We start from the raw sequence: 15,544 nt of genomic DNA on the forward strand, positions 1-15,544 counted from the left end.
GCCCCTTGAGTGGCACTCAAACCTCAGTTCTTTTATTTTAGCTGGAGTCTGTCCTGCATACACATGGTTCAGAGGTCAGACCAAAATTTGGGAAGAGTTTTTACACAGAATTTGGGGTTCTCCCTGTGGCTCTCTCCTTTTTGGAATTTCCCCTTCACTTCCCAGCTGCTGGGCTTGTCTTGTTCTCTGTATGCTAGTTACTTAGGCTAGAAAGACTGTAGACTTTCTGTTGGGGTTTTAGCCACCACTAGACAACCATGGCCTACCCTCAGGCAAAAATCCATAAAGATAGCAAATTCACTCTGTTCCCTTCCTCCAAGTGTCAATGCCCCTCTAGGATCTTACAGGGCATTTTTGTTCTGTTTTTGCTTCGTTTTTCACTGCCCATTGCCTACAGGTCATTGTTTTTGTATATTTTCCGGAGTTTTCATTATTATATTCAGGAGGGTTGGGTCTGGTGTGAGGTGGCTGATCATCTATATTTTCTTTTTAAGTTTTAAGGCTTACTTTCACTTTGGGGCCTCTAATTTATCTGGGAATGTGTTAATATGAGTTGTAAGTTGTGAATCTAAATGTACCTTTTTCTCAATATGGATAATTAAGAGATGCTTGGTGCTGTGATGCAGGGATCTAAATGTATCCTTTTCTAACGTCAATAACTGATTGTCCTGATACCATGTACTGAGCTGTCCTTTCTTTCCCCACTGATCTGAAGTATTTTTCTGTTATTATCCAAGTTACCTTTTGTAAATGGATCTATTTCTAGGCTTTCTGTTCTGTTCCAGTTGTCTGTGACTCTATCACTGCACCAATACTTCTTTGCTTTAAACACAATTTTTGAATAATCTGATTAGACAGATACCTTCTGATCCTTCTCTTCCTCTTTTTACTACTTGCTTTTTAAAAGTTTCACTGGATATCTTTGGCCCTTTACCTTTCCATATAAATACTAGGACCAATTTGTGGTGTTTCATAAAAATCTCCCTTAGGGATTTTGATAAAAAAATGCATTGAATATGTAGTTTAATTTTGAAAAAATGGCTACCTTTGAAATCTAGTGTCTTCAACAAGTGGTGTTGGGAAGGATGGACAGCTACATATAAATCAATGAAATTAGAACACTTGCTCACACATATACAAAAATAAACTCAAAATGGTTTAAAGACAAATATAAGACATGGCACCATAAAACTCCTAGAAGAGAACATAGGCAAAACACTTTCAAACATAAATTGCAGCAATATTTTCTTGGGTCAGTCTCTCAAGGTAAAAGAAATAAAAGCAAAAATAAACGAATGAGACCTAATCAAACTTAAAAGCTTTTGCACAGCAAAAGAAATCATCAACAACCAAAAAGACAACCTTCAGAATGGGAGAAAATATTTGTGAATGATGTGACTGACAAGGGGTTAAAATCCAAAATATACCAACAAATCATACAACTCAATATCAAAAAACCAAACAACCCAATCAAAAAATGGGCAGAGGACCTAAAGAGACATTTCTCCGAAGAAGACATACACATGTCCAACAGGCACATCAAAAGATGCTCAACATCACTAATTATTAGAGAAATGCAATCAAAACCACAGTGAAGTACCACCTCACACCTGTCAGAACAGCTATCATCAAAAAGTCTACAAGTAACAAATGCTGGAGAGGGTGTGGAGAAAAGGGAACCCTCCTACACTGCTAGAGGGAATGTAAATTGGAACAGCCACTATGGAAAGCAGTATGGAGGTTCCTTAAAAATATAAAAATAGAGCTACCATATGATCCAACAACCCCACCCCTGGGCAGATATCCAGAAAAGAAGAAAACTCTACTTCAAAAGATACATGCATCCCAGTGTTCATAGCAGCACTATTCACAGTAGCCAAGACATGGAAACAACCCAAGTGCCCATCAATGGATGAATGGGTAAAGAAGATGTGGTCTATATATATAATGGAATATTACTCAGCCATAAAAAAGAGTGACATATTGCCATTTGCAGCAACATGGATGGGCCTAGAAATTGTCATACTAAGTGAAGTAAGTCAGACAGAGAAAGACATATATTATATGACATCACTTATACGTGGGATCTAAAAAGTAATACAAATGAATCTAAACACAAAACAGAAACAGACTCACAGACATAGAAAACAACCTTATGATTACCTAAGGGGAAAGGGGGTGTGGGAGGGATAAGTTAGGAGTATGGGATTAGCAGACACAAGCTACTGTATATAAAATAAACAACAAGGCCCTACTGTATAGCACGGGGAACTATATTCAGTACCTTGTGTAATCTAAATCTATTTCTATTTATGTTTACATATATATATGTAAATGAATCACTATGTTGAAACCAGCACATCTGAAACTAACACAATATAGTAAATCAACTATACTTCAATAAAAAAAATACAAAAAAATGTGGTCTTCTCATCCATGAATAGGCACCTCCTTACTTATTTAGTTCTTTCAGGAGCTTCAGTAAAGTACACAGTTTGTTTATTTATTTAGCCTTCTGTTGTGCTATGAAGTCCCTCATGAGAAGGAATTGTTCATTTATCTGATTTTGCCCTCTCTCACTAGAGTCTGTCACAGTGACCTGCCCATTAGAAGATCTCAAGAAACAAACTTAGAACTTCTGTCTTTGGGTTTTATATTCAATCAAGAATAAATACAGTTCTAATCTCTCTTCTAGGTCCCCTACCCCTAGGGTCATAGGACGTTGAGAGTGGAGGGTCAGCTGGGACATCCAGAAACAACAGATGTCATGTTTCAACGTGAGGTACAGACCATGACATCTTAAAAGTAATTTGGACTGTTAGATGAGTCTTAAATTTTGTACTTGTTTTGAAGCTATAAAACCTTCATGAGCAGAGAATTTTGGAGAAAATGACACGTGAGAACATTCAGAGAGAGCTGTTTAGGTGCTGCCAGTCCCTCCCACTCCCATCTTGCCCCAACAGGGAAGGAGGGTGGGTGTGCCTGCCCTTAATCTCAAGCCTGGTGGAGAAGGCATAGGGGGACCACTGAGAGAGCTTGGTCCACGCCCGCCATAGTTGGGGGTGACAGAAGGCTCGTTTCTGACTCTTGAGAACTCTAACCTCAAGCAAGGAACAAGATGAGCTGTTAGAATCTTCCTGCATCCCAGAGTTCGTTGGGGCAAAGGATGAAAAATGTTTCTACTTATGAACCAGAGGCGGGCCATGGGGCCTAGGGGAACTCTGTGCCTCCCCTCTAGGGCTTGTACAAGAAGTGTGAATTCTTCTTTTTTTTAAAATAATCTAACTACCAATTTTTTTTAAAATTTTTTAAATTAAAAAATTTTTATTTTGGCCATGCTGCACAGCAGGTGGGATCTTAGTTCCCCGACCAGGGATCAAACCCGGGCCCTGGTATATATCTGAATATATATAGGTACCTGAATATATATACAGATACACAGTCATAAATCTACAATACAATTATCATGCTACCACTAATTCCTTTATAGCATCAAATGAAATCAAATTCAGAATTTTGAATTTAATTATAACATGGAGCTTAAAGCTTCAGTTCCTGACAACTAAGTTTTGTGACTTTAGGGATTGTGGGGTCACCTGAGTTTTCACCCCAAAAGGAAAAGAATCGGTCCCCACTGAATGGGAAATGAAAACAAAGACACTTAATGATGCAATCCCAGAGGCCCTGTGTGGTTACTCCGCTCACTGACTACTGATTAGGGCCTGCAATGGCCTGAATGTTTGTGTCCCTCCCAAACTCCTGTGTTGAAATCCTAATGCTCCATGTGATGGCCTTTGGGAGGTGATGAGGTCATGAGGGTGGAGCCCTCATGAATGGGATCAGTGGCCTTATAAATGAGGCTCCAGAGATCCCCAGCCCCTCCCGCCATGTGAAGTGCAGATGTCTCTGAGCAGGCAGGCCCATCTATGAACCAGCACAATGACCCTCCACAGAAGGCCTCAGTGCCATGATCCTGGGCTTCCAACCTCCAGAGCTGTGAGAAATACATGTTGTTTATAAGCCGCTCCATCTGTGGTGCTGTTACAGCAGCCTGAACACACTGAGACAGGGCTGGATATTCACACTCATACCCACATGCACACTGCCCGCCAGTGCACAGGCATGCACGTCAGAGCGTGACGGACCATGACACACTCATGTTTGCACCCCTTGGCTTTGTGTCTGTTTCCAGAGCTTTAGAGAGCGCCTTGCCAGTGCCCCAACAAAGCCACACGCTGTTCAAATCAGACTCAAAAGTGACTGCCATCGGTGAGGGGCTGGTTGAGTGCCCTCTTGGCGGGTGGCCTGGGACCCCACACCTGCTGTCCTGGCATAATCGCTAATAGCACCCCATACTCTCTGAACAGGTCCCAGTTTGGACAACTCACGACACGGTCACCTCCCTTGGGCCTCCCCTGGCGTGGGCTGCTCCCTGCCCTGGCCTATGAGGCCCTGATTGGGAAGTGAGACCGCTGCACTTCCCTGCTGGTCAGTGTGGCCCAGCCTCCCCAAGACAAGAAAATTGGAATAAAGGACCCATGGGGATTATTTGGGTGACGTGTGGAAGCACGGGAAGGGATTCAACAAGCACGTGGTGATTGATTATAGCCTGTGATTCATAGGGGCCAACAATCACATGTGCACAGTGAGGACAAATGCAGGGACCCGAGACAGGGGTGGAGCCACAGTCTGCACAGCAGGAGGGCCAGGGTCCCAGGCGGGGGGCACTGGGCACTGGGCAGAGTGCATCCAGTTCACCAGGGGAGGGTCAGGGTGGGGAAGGCAAGGGTCTCTTTTCAAAACAACTGTCAAGATTTTTAGCTGTGTCCTCCCCTCCCTGCCCCTCACCCAAGAAAGTAAAAGTTAAAATAGACCCTCAGAGCTGGGTGTCCCTTGGGGCGACCATAACAAAGTACCACAAACTGGGTGGTTTAAACCACAGAAATCCCTTCTCCCACAGTCTGGAGGCTGGAAGTGTCAGCGGGCTGGGCTCCCTCTGAGGGGTCGCCCCCATCTCCGGGCTCCTTGGGTCTGCCCGGGTTCCTTGTATCTTAGCTGTATCTCCCGGTCTCAGTCCCCGAAGTCAAGGGCATCTCCCTGCCTGTCCATGTTCACATCGTCTCCTTTCTATGTGTCTGCCTCTGCATTTTCTCCCCTCTTATAAGGACACCAGTCAGATCGGACCAGGGACCCACCCTACTCCAGCCTGACCTCGTCTTAACTGAAACACTTACATCTGCAACAGCTCTGTTCCAGATAAAGCCACGCTCTGAGCTTCCAGGAAGGACGTGAATCTGGGGAGGACACGCTTGTATACCCAGCACACCTGCAAGTCATTCAGTGACAGCGGCTTGATTCACAGGGAAGAAGTGCACGGTGGCTTTTATCCAACTTGGCTGGGGGGAGGATGGGGTCCCCGGGGTCTCCTGCAGCTGCTGGGCTTTTGTCCTGCCCCGCTTGTACCGGGGGCTCTCAGGGACCACCTCTGTCTTCCATGGCTGTCCTCCTGGGACACAGCGCAGGGCCAGGGGCTGGCGTTCGTCAGCTCCAAGTGGAGGCACACCCAGGTGCCACCTCAGTGGCTGCCAGGCCTCAACTTCCTGCTGGAGCCCGTCCAGCTGCAGAGAAAGGCCGTCTGGGTCCAAAAGGCAGGGCTGTCCACGAGGGGCCTGGTGACCCCCTGCCGGGCACATCCGCTCCCAGCTCTCAGCTCTGTTTACTTCTGACTTATCTCTGTTCCTTTGGGTGCCCTGGTCATCAGCTGACTTGTTCTTGGGAACATTTCCTTGGTGTCACAGCACCTGGGGCTGATGCAATAGCTCCAAACCCAAGGGAGCCCTCGACGTAGAGGCCACTGTGGCAGCATCACCAGATATGTACCTTGAGCTGGACGCTGCTTTCCCTGAAACCCCCAATGGTTGTCACATGCCCCTGTATGTGGTATGATGGGTGCTGGCCCAGTACTGGGGGCAAGAGATCCAGGGTCCATGAGGGGCGTATTCGGGCCCATAACCTCTGTCCGGACTCAGGGCCCGCTGTCCTCTTCCCCTCCCCTACAGCTGGTGCGCGATACATGTGCACGACTCTAAGCCCCCCGCTTGTCCTCAGTGTAAACCAGGAGCCTCCCTGAATCGGTCCATGGTTGCATCCCCAAAGCATACACACTCAGGTCCAGCTCCTCAGGAAGGGTCGGGCTGGAGGGAACTCGGTACGGAACACAGAGGGCAGGGCCACACCCAAGGCAGCTGCAGAGCTATGCGACAGCTGGTCAGCAGGAAGCTCCCTGGGGAGGTCTGTGGCCCCAGGGCTACCCTAGGAGTGTGGAACAATGTGACTTTGCACCTTCCATCTCTGTGTGGCTCTCTGCCGGCTTGAGTAACCCAGAGGGACGATATTAGAAAGCTGAGGGGTGACATGGAGTATTTGGCCCTGACTGTATTTTCTGTGAGGTGGTGAGTTCACAGTGACTGCCTGGAACATGCTTCTGACCTTCATCCATCTGTGAACTCCTACTCATCCCTCAAGACCCAGTGCAGATTTCACCCCGGATGAGAAGCCTGCTGGGCAGCATTCTGCCAGGTCTTGTGGCATCATACCACAGTTCACACTTCAAGGCTGGTTCGCCCTCACAGGGCTGTGGGCTCTGAGGGCAGGACTCTGCCTGATGTCCTCAGGGCCCTACATTACAGGTCAAGTACCAGGCCTGTGATCACGCTCGGTCCATGCTTGTTGTATACGTGCCAGGGGCCATGCATCCTGCAGGTGGGAGGTTGCAAACCTAGCACTTGGGGCCAGACAGCCTGCTTCTTGGCCCTCGCCTTCCCTGGGCACCAGCATACAAAGACCAGGGAGGGAGGGATGCAGGGTAGGCTCCCAGGACGACCCAGGCAGCTCTTCACCCTGGTCTCTGGGAGCGCTGGGCAAGCCATCTGTCAAGGCTGAGCCAAGACAGGTGACCCTGGGGCCTGCCGCTCTGGCACTGGTGTTATTTCATTCCCGGAACTTGAACTCTCCCAGGGGAACGCGGATGGCTATGGGCCTGTGCGCTCTGGAGGGCAGGATGGGCTCTCTGCCCCCATCTTCTGCCCCTGGTGGACAGCCCAGGGTCCCCAGAACAGAACAAAGAGCACACACACGGCTGAACTTCCCCCAGCAACGTGTGCTCACTTCTCGAGGCTCTGAGGTCGGCCTCACCCTCTTCCCTCTAAGAAGCCTGTGCTCCGTGCCCCCCGCCCCCCTTCCCACAGCTGCCACTTCTATCAAGACCTGGAGTCTGCGAGGCTGGACCCTCTGCCGCTGTAGCTGCTGCACCGCAGCTGGCAGGTGATCAGGTGTGACCCCAGCACCTGGTTCGGGCTCACCAGCTCAGGCAAACCTGCAGATGAGGCTGTGTGTGACAGGCAAGGAGCTGGGGCACTGGCGGGAAGTGAAGCATCCAAGGTCACACAGCCCCGGACTTGGGACCAGGTCTCGCGGCTTCATCATTGTAACGGTGACCCCCGTCTCCCTGTGAGGGAGTCTTTCAGGACGGGGCTCTGCCCCCCTGTTATTCCTTCCTCAGCCCCAAGCCCCAGGCTCCTGCAGCGGGGTCTCCATCCACATCCACCGAGTGAAACTGAAGCAGACCATCAGGCAGTGGCTCGCGCTGGCTGCCGGGAGAACTCAGTGGTCTCCCAGCCACCTGCCCAGGCAGGCAGGGCCCAGGGGTCCATGCCGGTCCGGCCCTCCAGGTGATTCCAAGGGCAGTCAGGTGGGATCCCTGCCAGGGCAGCCTTCAAATAACTGCCCCTTCTAAGCCCGTTTCTGGGGGTCTGTGTTTTCCTGAAACCTGGTCCAACCCCAGCCTGGCCTGGCCTGGGGTACTATGGGGGGTGGGAGGGCGGGGGCTGTGGCAGCAGTCTGGCCAGAAGAGGCTCCCAGGAATTTCCCCTGCGATGACATAACAATCATGCCATCTGTTAGCTGGGGCGACTCTCTCCCTCTGGGAACAGAGTGAGTGGCGTGAAAACGATGCGGAGCCTGCTCTGTCTCCAAGCCTTGGAGCAGGGAGCAAACCAGATGCGGGTGTCACGGCATGTGGATTCCCCCAGGGCTCACTGGGTAGGTAGCAGGGCCGGGCCAGGGGAGTCACGAGGCGGGACAGAGTCCCCGTTCCCAGTGCAAGCACAGTCTGGCCCTATGGGTCGCTCAGGGGAGGACAGCTCTGAGGAGGAACCCCTGGGTGGTTTGGGGACCCCCTCCAACACTGTAACCCCGCCTGGGGATTAAAGTGTGGCCAGCAAGTGGGTCCGCCCTGGGATGGTGTACAAAACCTACCCCACGGTTCCTGGGTCAGAGCTGAACAGAGAGAAGAATAGCCCAGCCAGGAAGGAAGCCTGAAGAACACACGATAGCTGGACCCCAGGTGCGCCCTCTCTCCCCAGTCAGCCAGCTGCAGGGTGGGGCGGGTACCCTGAATGGAGAGTGGAGACCGCAGGGTCCCACAGAGGCAGGTTGAATCCCAGCTCCGCCGGGTCCCCTAGGTAACCTTTGACAGCCATCCTGTAACAGAGAAGAACAAACCTGACTCCATGCGGGATCTGTCCCCTCAGCTCTAACCTTTGTGCTCTGTGCTTAATCATGTTGCCTCTTCACCTGGGTACCGGAATGTCACCTATGGCCTGAAATATACATAACAGCCCGTTCTCAAGGCTCTGCCTCCCAGGCTTGACCTTTAAAGGTAAAACCCTTTTCACTCGCATAGGGATAAAAAGTTGCACAATAGAGAATAACCCTTGTCTTGTTGGAAGTTTACAGGAACGCGGTGACTAGACCTACGTGGAAGGCTGCAAGAACAAAGGTCTGGGTCTGGTGGCACTAAGAAGTTTCAGGCAACCAGCCATGCCCCCTCCCCTTTTAGAATAAAAGAAGCCCGAATTCTAACTCGGGTAAGATGCTTCTTTGGGACACGAGTCCACCATCTTCTCGGACTCCCAGCTTTCCCAATAAAGCTGCTCTTCCTGCCCCAACCTGTCTCTCGATTTAGTGGCCTTTTGTGTGGCCAGCAGTATGAGATTGGATTCAGTAACAACATTTTGAGCCTTGGTGTGTTCCTCCAGAAAATGCGTAAAATTATACCTGTCTCATTTAGGTATGCTGTTATAAAATGATTTCCAAGATATAGCCTTCACTTAAAAAAAAAAAAAAACCAGCCAGCTGGGCAAGGTGTAAATTCGCTTTTGTGTTAAAAATGTGCTTAAATGTGCAGAGAACATTCTGGAAAACACCTAAGAACGTGTTAAACATGGACAGCGCCACACAAAAGGGGGAGAGTCTTCTGTACTGTCTGATTTAAAAAACCTACTGCAGGGACTTCCCTGGCGGTCCAGTGGTTAGGACTCCGCCTGCCATTGCAGGGGGAGCGGGCTCGATCCCTGGTTGGGGAGCTAAGATCCCACATGCCTCCTGGCCAAAAAACCAAAACATGAAACAGAGACAATATGGTAACAAATTCAATAAAGACTTAAAAAAACCAAACGGTCCACGGCAAGAAAATATTAAAGAAAATAAAAACCAGCTGCAGGTATTATATTTTTATGAAAATGTATTGAATAAGTTTATTTAATACATTTGTTAACGTGTAGCTGATGATAAAAACAATTTTTTTGTTGGAGAAAAGCAAAAAAGAAAGAAAAGGAACTTCTACCTTTCAAGAGTTGTGAAATCTGCGTGCACCACATACCGCACTTGCGCCGTCACCTGTCTTTTCAAGTACCTGAGACGGGTCTGCGATTAAGCGGCCTGGGAACTCTTGTCGCTGAGCAGGAACCCTGCTGGCCTGCTGCTGGGTGGGTTGCAGGATTGATGCCCAGGCCTGTTGACCCTGCCCTGCAGCCCCACGCTGAGCCTTTAACCTTTTCTTCCAGCCAGGCTAACACAGGCATCAACACGGCCCTGCTCCCTGACAGAGAGGTATTCACAGGCAACTGGAATCTGCTACCACCACTGGCTTACTACCAGAAAGGTGGGGTCGGAAGCAGCCTCTCCCCTTTGGGATGGACGATGCTCTGGGGGCTGTACCATCCTGTGCAGGGGAGAAGCAGGTGGGGCTGGACCTAGAGGGAAGGGCTCCCCAGACAAACAGAATCCAGAGTGCCTGTGTAAACACAGGGGTATAAAAAATGAGTCTTCTCGGCAGACGTGGCATGTCCTCTGAGCCGACGGGTCCCCAGAGCCCGCCCGTGACCATGGAGGCCAGAACATTCTGGCTGCTGGTGATGGTCCTGCCCTTGGTGTCCTCCAGCTCGACTGGGCAGTACGTGAGTCTGTGTGAGTACCGCTCTGACCTCCTTAAGGAGGAGGGGCCGGGTGGCGGGGTGGGAGCACATGACAAGGGGACGGGACGTGGGAGAGCCAGGCTGGGAGCTTCCTGTGGCTTGAGGAGAGTGACCAGGTCCCTTAATAATTTAATAATTGCCACTTACCAGACACACACATTTTCTATCAACAGCTCTACATATTGGGTCTTGCTGTCCCCATTTTACAGACAAGGAAACTGAGGCTCTGAAAGTTTATAACTGACCCTCTCGGGCAGTGTGGAAATTAGGATTGGAACCCAGGTCCACCTGGCTGGCAGCCAACATCGAAGCCCACTATCCCACTGCCTTCCTTGCTGGAGATTTCCGAATTACAATATAGGTCTTTGTGCATTATTCTGGCACATTCGCAAGACAAAAAGAAAAGACAAATGAAAACGATCACATTTTCAATACCTACAAACACAGTTTTCATTTAGCCATTGCACTGCAGTTCCAGTGGAATGAGTCTGCTCCATTAACCAGAGTGTGAAGAAATTAGAGTGTGGAGCTTCCCTGGTGGCGCAGTGGTTGAGAGTCCGCCTGCCGATGCAGGGGACACGGGTTTGTGCCCCGGTCCGGGAAGATCCCACATGCCGCGGAGCGGCTGGGCCCGTGAGCCATGGCCGCTGAGCCTGCGCGTCTGGAGCCTGTGCTCCGCAACGGGAGAGGCCACAACAGTGAGAGGCCCGCGTACCACAAAAAAAAATAAAATAAAATAAAAGAAATTAGGGTGTGGCAGTTATCTGCTGAGAGGTCTCAAACTTGTCACCCATCAGAATCACCTGGAAGATTTTAAAACTCTTAAAGCCCAGGATACGCCAACTATATCAGAGAGTCTCTGGGTGGGAGGAGGTATCAATAGTTTTTCAAGACCCCCGGCTGATCCCAATGTGAGCGAAGTTTGGGAACCAGTGGAATGAGGAATTATGAATTGGCAGCCATAGGAGAGGATTTGAGATTTCACGTGATTTCTATTTTCCTAAGGACAAATCCAGTTTAAGAAATGAGGCAAAGTGGACTTTTGCTGAACTTCAGACAAAAAGACTTACTTGGAAAATGAATAGTAGAAGCCCAAGGATGTACAGGGAAGGCTTGACAGGGGGGTAGGGAGATACAGAAAAGAAGCAGAAAATAGTAAACATTGTGATTTTCTCTTTTGAATGCCTGCCTTCTATTATACTCCTTTTGTTTTAAGGGGGAGATTTTGTTGATAAGACAATAAAGGGGAACATTGTTTCCGGGTTCGGGGGCCCTGGATTCCCATGGGTACCTGCCAGCTGGAAGGAATCCAGGCCCTATTGACTTCCTGGCAAGGTGCTAGGAGCACCCAAGTGAGAGACACCAGGCAGCCAGCCAGATCTCCGACAGAACGTTTCTCTTTAAACATTTACGGGAAGAGTGTCCTCGACAAGCAGACAAGCACAGGTTATGGGAGGGGTGAGATCACAGCCTTTGAACTCAGGAGCTGGGGGAGGGTGCAGACCTGCAGCCGGTAGACCGACCCCAAGCCAGCAAGGGCTCTGACTGGGCTTTGTTTGGGACAGCGCCGAACCAGTGCATGGTCCCAGCCAAGGACAGGATGGACTGTGCCTACCCCGACGTCACCCCCGAGCAGTGCACCAACCGGGGCTGCTGCTTCGACTCCAGCATCTCCGGGGTGCCCTGGTGCTTCAAGCCCCTGCAGGAAGCAGGTGAGTCAGCCCCACATGCACGGGGGACCTTTCCGGGCTCCCAGGAAGCCACACACACCTGAGCCCTGGGTGGGACCCCCTGCGCCACGGCTGTCAGTTGGCCGAGGAGGTCTGTGCAAACTCTAATCATTTCAGAAAGGTATTCAAAGTCGAGGCCCTGTGGAGAGGGAACTAGTTTGGAGAGAAATGGACAATACGTAGGTTTGGAAAGCTGGGCGGATTTCAAGGTCATTTTCAGCACACGACCCTGCAGAGTCTCTGTCCTTTGTGACTGGCGACATGCTGGGCTGGAGTCCTGGCACCTCTCCCCACCCTGCCATCCCCCACCCTGCCCCCAGCACGAGGTGCTCCCCCCTCCATCGCTGGAGTAGTGGGGTGCAGGGCAGCCCCTGGGGAGCCGCGTGTCAGGAGCAGACTGCACAGGTGATTTGCCTCTATGCCCCACCCATCACATGTGCGGCGTGGAGGTGGCCGTGAGCCATCTGGCAGCCACGAGCCATCTGGCAGCCCCGGTGCCAGATCACCGTCTACGATGAACGTAGCTACCTAAGGCCCCTTCCTGGAACGAGCACCCGGGGGGGCCCTCTTGCGCTTCGTCCCCGGGTAACGACGAAGGAGGCCGCGTCTCAGCCTGATGCCGGCTCCCTAATCAGTGCGGGGCCCCTTCCCACTGTCCAGGGCCTCCTCCCCTTCGCGGCAAAGCCGGGCAGAGGTCCAGATAAGGCTCTGGGCCCAGGAGGGAGAGTCACCCCTGTGCTGGCCGTCCCTGCTCTGCCGGCTCCTCGGCCTGCGACGACACCTCTTTGAACTCTGGCAGTGGCCCTACCTGGGCCCGTCTCCGGTGCCGTCTGCCCCGACAACCTGGGTCCCCGTGGGGCATGTGGCTATTCTCCCGCGAGGGTCAGGGGGAACTCCACCCTTCCCCAGGGACTTGGTGTGGAAAGCAGCAAATGGCGCTGACCTCGGAGCCTGTCTGGACCTGGAGAAGCGGAGCAGCGGGTGGGCAGGCACGGGATGGCTCAGGGTAACGCATGTCTGTGCTTTGTTTCCAGAATGCACCTTCTGAAGCCATGCTGCTGCCCGACAGCTTGGGAGGGGGACTCTGCCTGGCGCTAGCGCCTCTCCTTTTCTATCACCTGCTCCCGGCAAGCACTGCCCCTAATGTGTGAGGCCTGATGTCTTAAAGAATAAAACTCCCGTACTCAGCATGAGGACACGTCTTCATTCCTGAGACTTTCCGCTGTTGTGTTTTATTTCTACCGAGTCACACTCTCCCTTCTCAGCATTTCACAGACGGGAGCGGTGGAGAGTGTCTTAGCATCTCCCAGCAGAGGGTCTCCCCCAGGCCTGGGGAGGAGGGAAGGGTCCCAAAGTAGCTCCCTAGCTGTGACGGTGCAGCAAACCTCACGTCTAGTGCTGACCTGACGGGGAGGGCAAGCCACCTTCTAAGTGTCACTTGAGAAACACCGTTTCAAATGTAAGTTCCAAAAAAAAAAAAAAAAAAGATTATTAATGTCTTTCCTGGCGAAGAGAAAGCTAATAAAACCATCTTACCAATTGGCACTTTTTGGTATTTCTTTATAAGTCAAGTTTACCATCTGTGACAGCTTGGGTGGCCTTCTTTTGCTTTTTTCCTCTGAAAATGGATGCAGCTTTGTGGATACATGAACAAATGTCACCACGAACACTCATGAAGTCTTAGTAACCCTGAGATGGAGAGTTGTCCCCTCCCTCACTCTTGGGGACACGCAGCTCTCCATGGACACCGGGACGGTTTCCAGCCATCCAAGCTGAGTGTCCTGCTCTCCTTCTGCTGACAGGACTCTGTTAAGGTTGCACAGGCGATTCTACTGATTCTACCAAGGGCTTGTTTACGCCGCACGCACGGGGCGGGGCAGAAAGCAGCGCAGCCTCCGGTCGGGGCGTTTCTGGGTCTGAGCCATCCTTCCCGCTGGAAAAGAGACACTGGCTCCTTTTCGAAACAAAAGGCTTTGTTTTTAAGCTTGCACTTTGGGCCAGGTCTCTCGAGTGAGATCCTATGAACATCCTAGAAGTGAGATGTTATTCCCTTTGTTGTAGGGTAAGTAACTCATCCCAAAGCCCCTGCTGAGGGGGCAGCACCCCAGAGCCCACCCAGGGGAGGCCTGTTACACTGCGATTTGTCACGTGAGGTCTGGTTGGAGGAGATAGAGCCCCTCTGAGGTGCACGTGATTCCCCAAGAGCGAGATGCCCCGCCCGCTCCCTGAGCATTCTCACGCCCTCCACCCTGCGAGAGGGACTCCATCCTGTCCTTCCTCCCTGACGGCCGAGTCCGTAGCTCTTCGCGGCGTCTGCCCTCACGCACTCGACTTGTCCGCAGAGTCCCACCAGCGCCTTCCCCCACCCGCAGGTCCCCGCTCGCCCTCCACCCCCAGGAGGACCGGGCATTCAGCGCACAACCCCATGGGGTGAGGAGGGAGCGGAGGCTGGGGACCACCCTCCACCCCAGAGGCCCCAGCATCCCAGGCCCCTGCACCCGCCCTTCTGGGTGGAGCTCGAGGCCCGGGGAGCTGCTATCTCCCCTCACAGACGCTGCTGCCACCACCCACCGTAGCTTCCGTGGTCAGATCTGAGCCACTGCTTCTGTGTCAAGGCCACCGACACCATCAGGGGAGACGGTGCTCACCCCTCACCCCCAGGCCCCAGACGGCGGCTTCTGTTCCCTTGCTGGCGGCTCAGGGCCCCGTCTTGAGTGTGTGCTTTCCCGGGGGACTTGGGAAGACCCCGGGCCAGACTCAGACACTGGAGCGACCTTCATCCCTGCTCAGGAGAATCATCCACAGGTGGGGGGATGGAGAGATGGGCCTTCATCTTCCCCTCCTGGGGCGCACATGTCTCTCCCCAACCTTCGCTCCGTTGTTCGTGCAGGGGGCAGAGGGGGTCATTGTGCAAGCCGGGTCCCGTGTGCCCTGGGGTCCCGGTGAACGTGAATACGGAGCGGCACACCCTCCTTTAGTGCCCACTGCCGCTTTACACATTTGACTTCCTTTAATTCCCACGGCAGCCCCGGGTGATTATCTCCATTTTTGCAAGTGAACAAGCAGAGGCACAGAGAGGTTAGGTCAGGACCCCACGGTCACACGCAGTGCAGGGAGATCTGGTTCCGGTGTCCGAAGACACTCTCCCACCCCAGCAGCTCTGAGCTCTCACAGTACAGGGGGCTCTTTCTCTGTTCCCAGCCTGGATGCCGGACGGGGCAGCCTCCGGGTGGCGGGGAGGGGAAGATGCGCGGGTGTGGCGGGCGGCTCCAGTGCCCTCAGGTCAGTGAGGACCCCGGTCTGCTGTGTGTCCTGCCAAAGAGAGCGGGAAGCAGCCCTGCTGAATCCGCAGCTTCCAGAAGGGTCTGGGAGGGTGTCCCATTGGGACCCCACCTCGGTGTGCGCCAGCCCGGGGCCGGGGGTGGGCAGCTTGCGGAGATCCACACCATCCTGCCCAGCACGGAAGCCCGGACCCCAGCAAGCCGCAGCTCGCTCAGC

At 52.2% G+C, this 15,544-nt stretch overlaps 1 protein-coding gene across 1 annotated transcript; it reads left to right on the forward strand.

Moving 5' to 3' along the window:
* The first annotated feature begins 10,226 nt into the window (after window positions 1–10,226).
* Window positions 10,227–13,222, forward strand: LOC114891292 (trefoil factor 3-like). The gene is made up of 3 exons (XM_029215496.1): window positions 10,227–10,308; window positions 11,882–12,028; window positions 13,081–13,222. The coding sequence occupies exons 1-3, from the start codon at window positions 10,227–10,229 to the stop codon at window positions 13,092–13,094; spliced, it is 243 nt and encodes an 80-aa protein (XP_029071329.1). The 3' UTR covers window positions 13,095–13,222.
* The last annotated feature ends 2,322 nt before the right edge of the window (window positions 13,223–15,544 follow it).

Source organism: Monodon monoceros, unplaced genomic scaffold, assembly GCF_005190385.1.
Source record: "Monodon monoceros isolate NGI ecotype Baffin Bay Population unplaced genomic scaffold, NGI_Narwhal_1 Super_Scaffold_11, whole genome shotgun sequence".
In the NCBI taxonomy this organism is placed as follows: domain Eukaryota; kingdom Metazoa; phylum Chordata; class Mammalia; order Artiodactyla; family Monodontidae; genus Monodon; species Monodon monoceros.

What these genes read in the sequence shown, in the direction of transcription:
- LOC114891292 (XM_029215496.1), top strand. Translation starts at nt 10,227, where the DNA reads ATGGAGGCCAGAACATTCTGGCTGCTGGTGATGGTCCTGCCCTTGGTG. An exon ending in TGGGCAGTACGTGAGTCTGT is followed by an intron (nt 10,309 to 11,881) that starts GTGAGTACCGCT and finishes TGTTTGGGACAG; the next exon opens with CGCCGAACCAGTGCATGGTC.